Raw genomic sequence first — 16,692 nt, 5'->3', positions numbered from 1 at the left:
GCTCAGTCTCCATTCAGCTGCATGTCTGTGCATGGCAGGGTGTTTTCAGAGTTTCTCGCATCTGGACTTTTACATGAAACCTTTCAGCTTTTCAATATCCTAACAGAACTCTAGAAAGGCAACAATTTGGGACTAGTAGTCTCTGTGCTTTTCCCTGGTCCAATCTGACCCCCTGGGCTATTCTCACGAATGCGAGCCCAGAGAGTAGAAGTCATTCATTAGGGATGGCAACTCTTTTAGCAGCACTTCTGGTAGTTAGTAGAGGCTGTTGGGGGTCTGCAGTGTGGGACTTGAGGGCTTGCAGCCATCCAGACACTGCAGGACACACCTGTGGTACCTGTTTCTCAGCTCTGGCTCTCTCTGGAAGCTTGGACTGCCCCTTCCTTCAGCGTTCATAAAGTGGCGGAGTTGGTTCGTATCTCCGGTTGGGCTCTACGGAAGCCTCCCTGAGACATGTCTACGTGTGTGCCACTTACCAAGGAAGGGGTACGTGAAGGGTTAGGGAGGACGAGAAAGAAAACCAAGCCAGATTACATGCCAGACTCTGTCGAACCCAGAGTGGCTCTGAGCTCCTCTCTGTGACCGTGGATGGGGTGAGGAAGAAGTCTGGCTAGGTGTCGTGTCAACCTCAGTCTGATCCCAGGGTGGCTCTGAACTTTAGACATGCCCCAGTGACCACCTACCTGGAGGCCAGGAGGCTGGGCTGCAGGCTTTCGGGCACCTATCTTCCCTGGACATGGGATAGAGGCTTCATATCCCTCAGAGTTCTCTACAGAGAACTGGACTCAGGGATCCGGTGCTCCAACCTGGGGTGGGTACAGCATCAGGCTGTCAGAATGTGGGAATGGTAGGGAACATTGAGTGGCCTCCAAGGGAGTTGGCCTTTGCATGACTGGAGTGTTACAGCTGTTACCTGAATGGCTAGAGGCAGAGCCTGGGCCCTGGTGGCCCAGAGTCTGGGCTTGGCCACCTGTTCCCAATGTATGAACTTAGGAGACAGGAATAGGGAGAAGCAGAGAAAGGAGATTTACTCGATGCTGCACACCAAGAAGAGGAATATATAAAGAAATTGAGATCCCCTCTTCCAGGTCTGTCTTTGGAGTCCTGACAGGTTTGTGTCCTGGTCAAGGCATGGTCCCACCGACCACCTAGCCATCAGATTCTACACTCTTCCCACTTCTGCAAGGTGCCTAACACCTTGTGTGACATGGCATCCCTTCCCAGGAGACACGGTCCCCTTTGGCTGGCACCAAGGTTTTCTCTTCTTTTTCCTCCACAGAAGAATCCTGGGGAAGAGTCCACTTTCTTGGGATCCATTGTGTCATTAGTCTGATAGGGAGGAACACAAAGTGTCTCTCTAGACTATTGCCACTCCTACCAGGACAGTTTGTGTTATGTGAGGGAGGAGGCCCAAGTTGAGGCATTTACTCTGAGCTTGGCGGGAAGGCCCAGGAATCCTGGGAGGTGAGGGACAACATGTACCCACTGGTCACTGTCTGGGAGCCATCATATTCTTGAAGTGGTGGTGTGAGTCCTTCCATCACCTGCTGCCCTAGAGGACACTGTATGTGGGTGGTTGGTGTGACCTCCACAGTCTTCCTCTTGTGATCTCATATCAAGCAAGATAATCCACTGGGGAAAAATCTTGCAGGGCATGTGCATATTAAGAAGTATTTTGTTAAGGGGACGGAATGACTGAGGTTACAACTGGGATTCTCTTTTCTAATTCGCCTTTGGTCCTGGAGCCAGAGCCACTGATCTAGGATGGTGGTTTATTCGATGTAGAAGGTTAGGTGGAATGGCAGCCACCTCAATGTACACAGCCCCAGCTCCTGCAAGTGAATATCTAGAATCTTCCTCATGGCAGAGGACACCCAAGAGGCAAACACATATGCAGCCAGTTACAAGGGGACTATCATTTGAAGGGATGAGGGCATGGGTGATTATGGATGGCGGTAGAGATGTTGCTGCTTCCTGTGGAAGGGTCTGAAAGCCAGAGTGCTCCTGATCCTCTGCCCAGGCCTTCTGAACAGCAGTGTCAGCTCCTACCCTCATGTGCTTCGTAGTCCTCATTCAGGAAGTTTTGCCTGGCAATTTTAGGGGAGGGGCTTCTGCCTTTGATTTTCAAAACCATTATTTGTGCCATTGCTTCTGGCTGATGAATATGACATAGTTTTCTTAGTCATTTGGTCATTCCAACTCCGAGACAGTTTTGACCTCATTCCACAGATAAGAAAGTCAAGGCCTAGAGAAATGGAGTTCAACATCACTCAGGAAGGGGTCATGGAAACGTCTAACCCCAATCCTGGGCGATGTCCTGTGTCCTGTGTCCCCTTCCAGGGTCCTGCTCTGACCCAGTGTTCTTTGGGACTTGTGGGAAGTTTAGAGAGAAATCCAAGCAACCATCTGGCTTCATCTTCTTACCCTCCCAGGGCCTCTGAGTGACCGAGAGCCACAGGCTGGGGCACTTGTGATGGGAAGGGCATTCAGCTCTGAGCCGGTCACACCATGTTCTTGGGTTTGGGATATGGAAGCAGAATGGACAAAATGCACAGGGCAGACCACAGCAAGGCTCCAGGGATGCATCCCTTCAGCAGCAGGAGTCAAAATTGTATACTGACTGTGGGCTGCTGTTGCTAACAGCTGAATAGTGCTAGGAACTAAAGGTGGCAGGGAATCCCCACAGGAGTCCCATGAGCCCTGCTTTCCAACTCAGAGAACGGGCTGGAGACAAGGCCATGTGGCAGGCTCTGTGGAGATAGTGTTCTGCGCCCTGTTAGGGGGCAGGTTCTTTAGAAAGAGGTGGATGTTGGGAGGAGATCTGAGCTTGACATGGGGACTATTAAGTGTGAGGAGCCCTGGCCTGAACAGTTCCAGAGCCTGAAATCTCATGAGCCTCTTGCTTTCGAGAGAGAGAGAGAGAGAGAGAGAGAGAGAGAGAGAGAGAGAGAGAGAGAGAATGTTTGAGAAAGACTTCTCTGAGACCATGCTGACACACCACTGGGGTGGTGACTGAGAGACCACTGGGCAGATAAACCCGATAGAATCCAACAAACATTGACATTTCTTTAACATTTTATCTTAAAATCAAAATACAAATTGGTAAGCCACTCCAGATATCACTATAGTAGTTTGAATATGAAAGTGTTGAAAACAACTATTTTTTTTCCACCCCTCTCCAGTACCACATGGAGACATTTGTGCCTCTGGAAATGTCATGTGGTTTCCCTGATGTCCCCTGGGGGTGCCCATGCTTCACTCCTAACATCAGACAGTGTTGGAGATAAATTGGTTTTTCCCAGGATGTAGGCCATGAGAAGGACCAATGATGGTTGGTTGTAATTGTTAACTTGACGCACTCAGGGATCCCCTGGGAAGAGTCTCTCCCAATAAGGTTTTGTTAGATCAGGTTGGCCTGTGGACACGGCTGTGGGGGATTGTCTCGATTGTGTTCATTGAAATGGTAAGACCCACCCACCCACTGTGCATAGCACAGTTCTCTAGGTTTGAGTCCTAGATTAGGTTAAGTATGGAGATGGTTGATGAACACAAGAACGCATACATGCATGCATTCATTCTCTCTCAGTTCTGGACTTTGGATGTGACAAGCTATTTCAAGTTCCTGCATCAAGTCCCCTCGGAGATGGATGGTAACCTGAGTTATGAGCCCAGGTGAACCCTTTCTCCCCTGAGTTGCTTCTGGTCTGGGTACTTTCTCATAGCAACAGACATGGAACTAACACAGGAACACGGCAGGAGATGCATGTAGAATGGGCAGATTCAGATCAGACTGTGCACCCAGCTCTGCACGTTACCCCACAGGCCATCTGGGAGGGGAGCTGATGCTGCCTCGTAGGTGAGAGGCTTGAGTACAACTCTGATGTGTGTTTGGCCATTTGTCTCCTCAGCGCCAGACCATCGAGCTGATCCCCATCACAGAAGTTCATTACTGGTACCAAGGGAAGACTTCTGTCTACTACATCTACGGCACCGACCACCAGGTGTACGTGGCTGACTACCCTGAGCGGTACTGCTGTGGGTGTACCATCCTCTGATAGGCACAGCTGTCCCCAGACTCCAATGGTCACATTTGGCAAGGGGACAGCAGTACTCTTTGAGTTTAGTTATGTTGGTGATGTTGGACAACCTTCACGCAAGCCCTGGAGGTATTTCTGAATAATCGGTTAATCATCTGTCAAGCATCAATTATTGATGGAGCTTGTTTGGTGGGACCTATGTTTAACCCACAAGAATTCTCCTAACCAAGTTACTCTAAAATAAATGAGAGATGTAAGATAAATGGTGGGGGCTTTGCCTCTTTTCTCCAATCCAAAACCCCTGTCTGTGTGGGGGAAATGGTATTGCTGATCCCTGTTTTAGTTTGGATTCTGCTATGAGCCTCTGGCCATCTTCAGCATTATAGGAATTGTGGTCACAGGTTGATTTCCACCACAGCCCATTTGTTCCTATCCTCTGGCTGGGAGTGCTGATGTAACCACCACTGGGAGTGTACTTTGCAGGTCTGAGGTCTCACCTGAAGGTCAGGAGGCCAGGGTGGTCCAAGGATGGGCATACTAGAAATCCGAAGGGTGACTTATGAAGATGTTAGTTGGCTGATGAGAATCTGCCCACCACGTTACCTCCATGTAATTTTTGTTTTCTCACAACATGGAAGGTCTATGGTGGCTGTCATTCATGGGCACTATGATGGGTAATGTTAATTGTGAACTTGCTATCTAGAATTACCCAGCTTTTGGACATGTGGATGACCGAGTTTCTAGCTTTGATAAATTGAGGTGACATCCCAGTATAGTTGGGCCTTGTCCCCTCACTTTGGACTGGCGTCTTGTAATGAATTAAGAATGAATTGAGTACCCAGCATTCATCTCCTGCTGCCTCCAGACCACAGATGTGATGTGACCAGCTGTCTCATGCTTCTACTGCCATGTCCTCCTTGCTGTGATGGACTGTACCCTTGAATTATGATTAAAAATAAAACAAACCCTTTCTTAATTGATTTTGTTGGGCTTTTTGTCACAGAGAACATGAAAAGCCAACAACAGACGTCTATTCTCAGACTTCAGGAAAAGCAAAGCAAAGCAAAGCACAGCTGTGAGGGAAGGATGGAGGTTCAGCTGCTGGATCCCTACTGTGTGCTTATGGGAGGAGTTTCTTGGAGTGTTTTTGAGTAGATGTGGTTTGGGGCATCAGAGGATGTGAACTGGCTTCTACTGGTGAAGCTAGGAAGGCAGAGGGAGCTCCCTGTAGACCCAAATTCTGGCTCAGCTTTGGAAAGGTGGTACTGGGTCATGAAGGCCCATAGTTCTCCTGACTGTGAGGAACCAGAGGGCTGTCATCCCATGATGCCTGTCCTTGACTTGGAACAGTCAGAAACAGTGGTAGCCTCTGGATGTGATCTTGTATAGGTTATCCAGGACTCTACCCTGAGGTCCAAGTTTTATCTTACCCATACCATTTATGCATGCTCTACCCTTCTAGGATAAGGCCCTAGGAGCCTGGGTTGGGAGAGGCATGAGGCAGAGATGTAGAGAATTTGTGTCCTCTCTGCTACTGTTTGAGCCATGGGTTTCCCAATATCAGTTTGGCTATTTATCTCCTAGGATTAGTGAGCCATTCACTGGGGGTTCCTGATGGACAGCCTGGCAACACTGATGAGGGCAGCAGGGTTTACAGTAGGCTAGGTAAAGTCTCCCAGGACTGGAGCTGTAGAGCCCAGTGGGGACTGCCACTACCGTGAAGACACTGGCTCTGCACTAACAGGCTGGCTTGTAACTTATACTCTCATGTACATTGTCCCACCTTTATGACCCTCACTGAAGATGCTTCTGCCCATCATAAAAGGGATGGTGGCTGCTATGACGGGAAGGAATGCTGGGGACATTTGTTGGGTGGAGGGTTTTAGAATGCAGTCCGTGAGTGAGGCTGTGTAAGATTCCTGAGACCTTGTAAATTTCAAGTAAACAAAACTAGAGTCTTGTAATCTCTGCTCCTCCTTAACGTGGGTTGTTCTTAGGCTGTGCTTTCTTGCCCCTCCTGGGTGTAAGAACAGGCGTGGGTTTTCCTTGGATCACCCATCATCTTCACCATTAGTATTGAGAATGATGTTTCCAAACGTGAGCTGTCCTCGTGACTGTATACAGCCTGGGCTCATGTGACCTTGGCTGTATGACTTTGCTTAACACTAAAGAATATACTCACAATATACATTGTCTGATGCTTTGAATAAAGTTGGCTATTCAATGAGACTTTAGTCCACTTCAGTTTTGGGCTTTACTCTCCCAGAGTGGCAACAAAGGGCAGGCAAACAGAGCTTCAGCTGCTAATCCCATGGCAAAGCCAACTGCTTTGCTTCATACAGATCCCACTGATGTTGAAGTTTAATATTAGTCAGTATGGAAATCTCACCAGCTAGTTCTTCACCGAGTGCTCAGCTTTACATAGAGCTTAGCTCTGTTCTCTTGAGTTCCCCCCATACCTTGTTTGAAATGCCAGACCTCTTACCTAATTTCAACTGTGTACATGTATGTGGGCAAAACTGATTTTATTTCTGCCTTCTCTCTGTTATGTCTGAGCACTTGCAGGTAGAAATACATGCATTTCTATAAAGGGATTTCTTTTCATTTCTCCTTTGTGTTCAACATTCAGTGTAAGTGGGCTGCCGTGGTCCTTTTTTTCCTTGTTCTAACCAGATACCCAACAAGCCACAGCTTCAGGAAAGAGAGATTTATTCTGGCTTTCAGTTTAAGAGGATACAGTTGATCACAGTGGGGAAGACACTGTGGCTGGAAAAGCCGGAGGGTGAGGTGACCTGTCATATCACCTATCAGGCAGGAAGCAGAGACAGTGGACTGGAAGGAGAGGCAGCTCAGGCTCGTATGGTCCATCCTGGTTACTCATTTCCTCCAGGGAGAACCCACCTCCCTAAAGGTTCCACAACCCCCCAAACCAGCAGTCCCGGCTGGGAAGCAGCCTTTCAAACACAGGAACCTGTGTGGGAGGTTTCACACGCCAACCATAATGGCTGCGGAGGGAGGGGTTAATCTGGGGATGAGAAGGACATGTTGGCTGTTTAAGGCTGACATCCAGTGGCTCTATTATGCTATTGGCGTAGAAACTCAAGAACATTTTATCTAGAAGGAAGTAGCTTCAGACGAACACTCAGTGTGTGTGTGTGTGTGTGTGTGTGAGAGAGAGAGAGACAGAGACAGAGAGACAGAGAGAGAGAGACAGAGAGAGAGAGAGACAGAGAGACAGAGAGACAGAGAGACAGAGAGACAGAGAGACACAGAGAGGGGAAACAGCAGTTGAGCAGGAGAGAGAGACACAGAGACAGTCTCTCTCTCTCTCTCTCTCTCTCTCTCTCTCTCTCTCTCTCTNGTTAAGAGCACTAAGTGCTCTTCCAGGGGTCCTGAGTTTAATTCCCAGCAACCACATGGCAGCTCATAACAATCTGTAATGGGATCTGATGCCCTCTTCTGGTGTGTCTGAAGAGAATGACAGTATATTCAAGTAGAATAAATAAATCTGTTAAAAAAGGAAAATAAGATCTTTAATCATCATGTCACAAATGATAGAAAACAATTTTGTTATATTTGGTATGCCTTCCTAACTTTCTTTCTCTCTCTCTCTCTTCCTTCCTTCCTTCCTTCCTTCCTTCCTTCCTTCCTTCCTTCCTTCCTTCCTTCCTTCCTTCCCTCCCTCCCTCCCTTCTCTGTCTCTCTCTATCTCTCTCTCTCTCTCTCTCTCTCTCTCTCTCTCTCTCTCTCTCGCTTAGTTTGCTTTCTAGGTCTGGGCCCCCTGTGCATGGAGTGGTCTGTAGTATCTACTTGAATTATAGACAGGTGCATACAGATTGAATCAAATAGATTCTGTAGATGGGGGCATCCTTTTTTTTTTTTTAAACTGACCTTGAACCTTCAGGTCTAGGAATCCAGATAAACACAGCTAGGTCAGGGTCAGAATCCTTCTGAGGTCTCACTGTCCCCAGGACAGTTCTATGAATCAGGAAAACCAACTGCGTCTGAATCTATCCGAATTCACCACAAGGCCTTCCTGCAAGGTTGTTTTTTTTTTTTTTTTTTTTTTTTTTTTTTTTTTTTTTTTTTTTTTTTTTTTTTTTTTTTTTTTTTTTTTTTTTTGTGCTTGTTTGTGCTGTTTTGAGAGAATTGAGCTCTTGGGGAGGCTCGGAGAGCCCGGATGAGGGGGTCTGTGGATGGCTGACAACTTCTTTTCAGTATGCCTGGAGCAGAGAGACCTGAGACATCCAGATGTGGATCTCTTTATCAGGGCCCCCACTGGGTGCGTTCCTTGTTTCCACATGTTCAGTCCTCTCCACACATCATCTGCAGAACTGAATCCTCTAGCTAACAGGAGGACTGGTTTGGGGATCAGGAAGCCCATGCTAACTTTTATGATCAAATGTAATTGCTGAGCTCTTGGCTATGTTAGTTTCTATCTCATGATCAGAAAGACAAGAATTTGAGGATGCAAGACACCATAGGGTGGCCTTCTGACTACGCACCCTGCTGCGACTTTATACCTCTCTACTGACCTGCTCTGTCCTTGGTGGTACCCCATAACTCTTGGCACTGGTGGGGAGTTGAGGCCACTGTGTTTGTGGTGCTGATGTATACTCAGGCTCTTCCATGTTGTCTTAGTCACGGAGGGAGGCGTGTGAGGCCAGGACTTGTGGATGGCTCTGTGCTGCTTGTATTTTATGTTAATTCTGCTCTCCAGGGAGAGGTTGTTTGGAATGAGAAATGAGTCACGTGCTCGGGTGGCTTCTTGTGAACCAATCCTCTAATGAATAAAGGAGCCAATCACTGGGTGAGAAGGTGGGACTTCCTGGTTGGACAGAGGAAGAGACGAGTCAGGAGAGAGGTCCTTTTGGAACGGGGGACAGCAGAGGGTTTAGATGTAGCTGCTCGAGTTTCCCTGGTATCATGGTGGATCTTCAAGGATTTGCCACCAGAGCAGTCAGATGTTAATAAGTCTCACAAGAGTAGGTTTTAGTTGTTGCGCCCAGAGATTGAGTTTTACCATTGTTTCTGAACTAAGTTTGTGTTGCGTTTTCCTTCATGCGGCGGCTTGTCTGGGTTCAAGAGAGAAAGGTACATCGGCAAAATGTGGATTTGCCAGATGTGCACCACAAAGGCAGTGGGGGATTTGAAGAATGGGTTGGCGTGGTAGCGAGGGAACTTAGTGAGGTGGGTTTTGGAGTTCTGAGTCAGAGTCTCCACGAGATAAAAACAGATTGGCCATTGCCTGCCAGGCCACCAAGGCAGAGGCACAAGCATGGGAAAGGCTGGTTCAATTTTTATTATTTCCTGCAACAAGGTCTGAAGGGAGAGATCAGATATTCAAGTTCATGAGCTGGAGCCTAAAATGGTGTCTAGGCACACTGAAGTTTCCAAAAGTCTATTCAGATGCTAGGACCTCTTGGTGCTAGCATCAGCCAGTTTTTCATTATGTAGTTCTGCTGCCCCCTGGTGGATCTTATTTCTAGATATTTGTGGTAACTGGTTGAAATTCTGTAGTTAGTTGGCCAGTGTCCTCAGGGATTCATTTATTTGCAATTAGAGCAGAAAATTAGCCAAAATAGTTGAGCTTTTAAACATATATTTTTAAAACGTGCTTTTGACAGTTTCACACCTGTGTGCAATGTAACTTTGACCACATATATCCACTAAGTCCCCCTCCCAATCCTTGCAGATATTCCCAACACACCCCTCCCACTTTCACATCCTCTCTTCTGTGTGTGTTGCTGACTTTGCTGGGTTGGTTTTGTGTAGGTAACAATAGCTTTTGTGAGTTCAAGTGTAATGGCCTTGTCCTGTCCAGGAGACAGCACTTCATTCCAGGCTGACCTTGAACTTGTACTGCCTCTGCATCGTCAGCATATCCTGCCAGCTTGCATCCCCACCACTGGCTTTGTTGGGTATTAAAATAACATCTGTCAGCTTGTTGTGGCTTTGTGTGACTGTAACAAGATACTGGAGGCAACTAACTTTTGAAAAAAAAATTAGATTTAGTTAATTTTAAGTATGAAGGTTCAAGGCTGGGTGGGAGGTTAGTGTTGCCCTGATTTGACACACAGAGAGGGGAGTAGATTTATGGCTTCAAAATGAACAGAAGGAGGGAGAGAACAAATCCCTTCAGGGACACCCTTCCAATGGCTGGAGAACTTCCCACTAAGGACAACCTCCTAAAGTTCCTACAACCTCCTTGTAACAATGCCCTGTGAGCCAAACCTTTGGTACTGGCTTTGTGGGACAACAACACATGATTAGGTCTCAGTTCTGGCTTCCCGTGGCTGGACCTCTTCAAGCCTCAGTTTTTCCTTTCTCTATCCTCAGTCCCTCCTTCCTCCCTTCCTTCCTGAACATTAACATACATGCCTAGAATAACTATTAATAATTTTCACTCTATTAGTATGTCTCATGCCCTTCCCTCTTCTAAGGAAGCCACTCTCCCCTCCTGCAGTTATGGTCATGTCTGTTTTGTGCGTGTGACCTACTGAATTTAGTTAGTGGAAGCCTGAGCTTGAGTGGAGCCTTGCCTATTGACTGGCAACATACCTGTGGCAATACCATTGGAAAAATGAGCTCTCTTCCTTCAGCAACTAGCAGCTATCAATCACTATTAATAGTCTCGCAGGGAAGGACAGAGTCTCATGAGCCTGCTTCCATCCATGATGACACACATGCCTGGTTTTATGCAGGTCTTGTGTAGATAACCACAGAAAGAATGAGTTCGTGAGTGCTATGTCCATGCCATGACCAGAAGACATCATGTAGTAGCACGCCTCCCTCCTTGTTTTCCAACTCTTACATTCTTCCCACTTCATTTCCTGAGATGTTCCCTGAGCCATAGAAGAGACCGTTGTGTTTAGGCAGAGCACTCCACCATCATTTATTCTTGGCATGTTTATCAGGGAGGAGGCTCCTGGATCAGAGCTAGCCTGATAGCTCTCTGTGTCCTATGACTAAAGTGTGTGGTGTCTCCAGCATGAGAATCTTAGCAAGTTCTGCTGGACTATAAAAATCAATTTCAATAGTGTTGTGGAGGACACTGGGACCTCCCTGGCCAACAGCACTTAGGGAGGTATTTTCACTTAAGAACCCATAGCTGCTGCTGCTTCCTCCTCCTCCTCCTCCTCCTCCTTCTTCTTGTTTTTTGAGACAGGGTTTCTCTGTGTAGCCCTGGCTGTCCTGGAACTCACTTTGTAGACCAGGCTGGCCTCGAACTCAGAAATCCACCTGCCTCTGCCTCCTGAGTGCTGGGATCAAAGACATGTGCCAACACACCCGGCTGAACCCATGACTTCTAGGAGTAGTATTGTCCACTCATACAGGGCACCCCTATTCAAATTATTATCTTTATTTTCAAAATACATTTTAGATTACCATATAAAATAATAGGTTTTCAATTTTTTCATGCATCCTTATGTGTGGGTTACCTCCCCTCCTCTCCCCTTCCATTTACTTTTCCACTGGTGTTTTCTAGCCCTCTTCCTTCATATCGTATATGTCCTTTTAGCAAACCTCAGTTTCTTTGTCTATGAAATATGAAATTGCTTTATTCTAGATGCCTATGATGCCTATCACCTTTTTATTTTATTTATTTATTTATTTTTTGCGTGGAGGAAGATGAGGAAAGCGAGATCTCACACACGACCTCAAGATTGGGACTTCAGAAAGCAGAAAGCTTTGGATAAGCTGTGAGGCCACAACTTTGTCCACCAGGGGGCAGCAGATGCTCACACATGACCCCTGCCCAGCACTTGTTTTCTTATCCCAGCAGGTAAACATACAAGCTTCCTGCATCCACACTTTCCCCAGGTGCCACGTGCGGCTGTGGCCATTTTATAAAGATGACACCTAATGCTTTTACTGTGCCATTTGACTTTATGATCTATGTTATACCCATTTCATAGAACAGGAGGAGGCTGAAGCCTAGAGAGTGTGAAAAACTTACTCCAGGCCCAACTTCAACCCAAGGTTTGGTGGGTGAAGCTGGGCAGTGTGCCTGCCATGGGGTCGTCAGGAACAGTGGCAATTGTTAGGAGACCTTGGATGGCAGCTACTGGCTAGAAGTGGACCAACTGACTGGTGTTCATAGAGGGAAGTTTTGGGTTTACCTTATCTTGTTGTCAAAGCTGACTTTGCCTCTTGGCAGGGAGACTGGGCCCAGTTCACCCCCTGAACCACTCCTCAGGGTAGAATTCTTCGACTGTTTCTGTCATTGCCTGGACAGAATAAGGGGATTAATTATGCCCTGGGTGGAACTTCTTGCTGCCCACCATTCATGGAACAGACTCACAGTATGATATGGTATATAGAATGCTCACACACAACATGCTTGGTCCCTAGCTGGTAGCTCCAGACAGCCAGGCTAAGGACAATCACTGATGAGTGAAGCTGGAGTTCCCTATTTCCCCAGCCCCGGGGTTCATCTTCCTCCTCAGCCCAGGGGTCCCCAATTGTCCCAGCCTTGTTGAGTGCCTATGGACCCCTGATTCTTTACTCCCAACTCCTCTCTGCCATACACCAGTGGCAACTGGAAATCCCAGGAGTCAGGGAACCCCAACTTTGGCCTCTTCCATCTTAGACTGCGTTGTCCCACCCCCTGAGTGTCTTCGCACTTCCTAAAGCCCAACTCCTGACAGCTGCAGTGTAGGGAGACACAGTTAAGCACTCTTGGCATTTCGCTTCCCCAGTGGCATGTCCCACACTCCAGCAGTGGGGCAGAACGCAGACCCACATAAATCTCCGTTGGCTCAAGGTCCTCACACCTGAACATGGTAAGACACCACTAGGCTGGGGGAATTTCTCTGAGGATATATGGTATTAGCCAAAGACTTTCTGTCTATACTGGCTTGAGTCCTGCATGAAGCTGGTCAGGAATATCAGGGTCTTGGCTTCTCTTCCTCACCAAGGTTTATATCATCTACCAGCGATCATCTTGACCCTAGAAGGAAGATGTTGAGGACCATAGACACTTGATGTTTCTATAGGACAGAGTGTTTCTTCCTTGGTTTAGAATGGAGTGGACACATGTGTGTTTGTGTACATGAGTGCCTGCATGTGTATGTATATGTGTGTGTTTGTGCATATGCACATGGAAGCCAAAAGTCAATATTATGTGTCTTCTTTGGTCTTAATTTTTAAGACAGAGTCTCTCACTATACTCACAACTCATAGGATGACTAGACTGACTGGTTAGCAAGTTTAGGGGTCTCCCTGTCCCTGCTTACCCAGGTATCGGGTTTATAGGTTTTCAGCCATGCTGCACTTCTTACATGGGTGAGGGAGATTGGACTCAGATACTCATGCTTGTGTGGAAAGTGTGTTCTTTACCAACTGAGCCACCTCTCTAGCCTCAGGATGCTCTTAGAAAGAGTGAATGAGGAGAGCCAGGCTGCAAAAGCCAGTCTAACCTCCCCTCAGGCATTGACATATAGATGTGGGCACATGGCTTAGAGTCTGTGGCTGTTTGTGGGCATGAGGGAATCTGAACTCTCACTGGGAAACAGATCAGATCTGATTATAGAAACATGAAAATCCTCCTGGCTCCAAGCATCTGCTTATTTTTCTCATTCCTCCAGCTTGGCTCAGAGCATTCTCTCAAAGAAAGATCTGCTCAGTGGCTGCTCCTCACAAAGATGGCAAAGCCCCACCTTCGCTTTGCCCTGGAGCGCCTCTCTGTAAGTGGAGCAGATGATCCATGAAGGAATGGGATTCGTATCGATTGATAGACACATGTTTGTCCAGATCAATTAGGGAAAATTATCATTGCAATGGTCCCCAAGCGGGGGTTTACAGATAATAAGGGTTTTGAGCAGTGCAATGTGAATGACAAACATGGAAAATGAGATGAGAAAGCTGCTTAGCAGATGCTCTCCTGGGAGGGCAATGCACAGTCAGGAGAGATGATGGGGGTGACCCTGGAACGAAGGGCAGGATGCTTATACTTAAGGAAGGAGCCGTTCAAAGTGAGAAGGGAGCAGACTTAAGCAAAGGGGCGTGCTGCTATGAAGGAGGCTGATCCGTCTGCTGGCGACCTCAGGGGAACTCGAGGTGCTGGGTGCTGGGAACCTGCACACTGTCAGCAGAAACTATTGAGGAATTCACACATGCGTGGAGGGCTGGCTCTATTCTATTTGTATTATTCCTCATCAGCTCTTCAGTTTTTTTCTATTGTGTGTGTGTGTGTGTGTTTGTGCGTGTGCATGCGTGCGCGCATGCGCACATGTTCCACGAGATCCTACTTGGACTCCTCTATCTTCTGACTTCCTTTAGGTTTGGCCAATGAGCAGTGTCTTCTGGGTTTAACCAATGAAAAGTTTCCTTTAGGCGTGACCAATGGGAAGTTTCCATTGTGTTTGACCAATAAGATGTTTTTCTTTGCTCCTGACTAAAAGGAAGTGTCATTTGAGTTTGATTGATAAGTCAGCTTGTGTCTAGTCAGCAGGATGGCTGTATATTGGAAGTTTGTATCTCTTCTTCGAAATTCGTAGCTGATACCTTAACCCCAAGTATGGTGTATTAAGGTATTAAGGGGGTAGCACCTTTGGGAAGTAACTAGGTTGGGTGGCTGAGGATGAACAGTCTGTATGGAATTTGTTAGTGCTTCTTTTCAAGGTCTTGATTCTACTTCAGCTCCTGCCCCTGCCTGAAAGCCATTCTCCCATTTATCTCCTGGGCAAGCCCAATACTTGTTAGGGATCAAGTACAATATGGGAGAGTTTTTATGGCTCCAAGTATAGTGCATGTTTGTTTTCTGTTTTCCAGATGTTTTTCTACTCTGGGGGCCCCTTTCACCACTCCTAGGAAAGTGACATGATGACCTTGGACCTGAGTTCCAAGGAATGCAGAAGAATTTTGGCAGCTTGATGGTATGTTGGTGCCAGGCACTTAGCAAAGCCACTGCATCTTGAATTCACTCGTCTGCCCCACAGCTTCCTCTGAGGGATGCCTGTGCAGCCAGCTGCCTTTGGAGAATATACAGAAAACACAGGGAAGGGTTTCTGATGTGTGGATGCAAAGAGTGGTGGGCACACAGTAGATGTGAAGCCCTGGAGGCCTGAGTCTGTGCAGGCCATTAAAACAAAATCACTAACCCTTGAGTGCCAGTGTTCTCTTGTTTGTTAGTTAGTTTGGGAAAAGGCTCTAGGACCTGTCCCACTGATTATAGATTGACTGCTCATGTATTCCAGCGTACAACCAACATATCACAGTTTATGTTCACTTCAGTTTACTGGATAGTACGTTCCAGTTCTTACCTGTTTTATTTTCAACTTCCTCTACTTACGCCAGAACGGAATCTACTTGGTAAATTATCAGTGGTAGCTGCTTAAACCTAGCCACTGCTTGCTGTGGCTCCACTTGTCTTGATGGACACCTCACAGACAGAGGTTCTGTCATCCAGCCTGTCTCTCAGATGATGAAACAGACTTGGAGAGGTCCAGTCACCTGCCCATGTGACATAAGGAGCAGAGCTGGGTTTATGATTGGCTCTCAAGCTCTTCAACACTGGCCTCCTCTGTCACTGGTTCAGACACAATGGCTCAGGGCCAGAGCACCTGCCTACCATGCATGCATGCAGGGCTCTGTGTTCTCTTGAACACTTTTTCTGTCTGTCATTACCCTGTTGTCTCATCATTTGTTACAGGTAGGGGTGGCTCATGTTGATATTAAATCAAACATGTGATTATGATCTGCAGGACTTTAATCTGGGATTATTCAGCATTTATGGAACATGGAACATGATATTTTTGTTTGTTTGTTTTTGCCTCTTTTTTTTTTTTTGAGCATAGGACATTTCAAGTTGCTGGGTGGGACTATTCTATGGGTGTGGAAACAGCCTGAGAGAGGAGGGTTGCTGTGCCTTGTATGTGGTGATTGTGGAACCAGAAGAGAAGTGACTTGGACCCCAGGTGATACATCCCTTACGTTATCTATGGTTTGAAATCAGCGGAAACCCTTGAAAAATGAGCTTTCTGGGAATTCTCTCTATTCATAAGCATAAGACGTAGAGGGGAGGAGGAGAGTATGTGTGATCTAGAGCCTCATGCACTTGGAGCATCTGAAGCAGCTGCCAGGGTGTCTACAGCGCTGCTTAGAGCCACTGTTGCCCTCCACCTATGACTATTGATTCCATCACTCTCCCATTTATTTATCATTTTTCTCCCCAGCAAATTAGTCAGGATTACTTGCTGTATCAGAGTGCCGTACACTTCAGCTCAAGGGTGCTCTACCATGTCCTTCTGCTGGGCTATATGCCCTTAGAATTTTTCCTTCGTTCATTTGTTCAGAATTGTCTTTGCTGATGCCTACAGAATAATTCCAACAGGTGCAAGGAGTTTATATGCATCTTCTGGGTGGTGGGTTCATTTAAAAGACGTTGGTAGACAATTGAAGTGCTGGGACATATATACGTCCTATGTAGAAAATGCTGGTGGCTTAGAGATTATGGCCTGGTTTCCATGGGAGTAAAGGGAAACAGGAGGGAGGCAGATTGGCTAGGAGTATTGAGGCCCAGAGGATAAACGGGAAAGGGTTTATCCCTGATCATTGTCTGAACTAGTGACAGAGGAGGACAGCGTTGAAGAGCTTGAGATCCAATCATAAACCCGGCTCTGCTCCTTATGTCACATGGGCAGGTGGTTGT

The 16,692-nt window shown here is 46.9% G+C and overlaps 1 protein-coding gene across 2 annotated transcripts in view; it reads left to right on the top strand.

Moving 5' to 3' along the window:
• Positions 1 to 15,139, top strand: part of Ssuh2 (ssu-2 homolog) — a 29,473-nt gene extending 14,334 nt beyond the window's left edge. The window contains exon 12 of one of the 2 annotated variants that reach the window (XM_021165783.2): positions 14,814 to 15,139. In XM_021165783.2, the coding sequence (XP_021021442.1) occupies positions 14,814 to 14,852 (39 nt within the window). In that variant the 3' untranslated portion in view covers positions 14,853 to 15,139. Of the gene's footprint in view, positions 1 to 3,908; positions 5,012 to 14,813 lie in introns of those variants that run through there. The other variant, XM_021165782.2, reaches the window with a different exon arrangement.
• Positions 15,140 to 16,692: the final 1,553 nt, after the last annotated feature.

Source organism: Mus caroli, chromosome 6 (assembly GCF_900094665.2).
Source record: "Mus caroli chromosome 6, CAROLI_EIJ_v1.1, whole genome shotgun sequence".
NCBI classification, from domain to species: Eukaryota; Metazoa; Chordata; class Mammalia; order Rodentia; family Muridae; genus Mus; species Mus caroli.
Note: the sequence above shows the minus strand (reverse complement) of the source record. Positions and strands in the feature narration are given on the sequence as shown.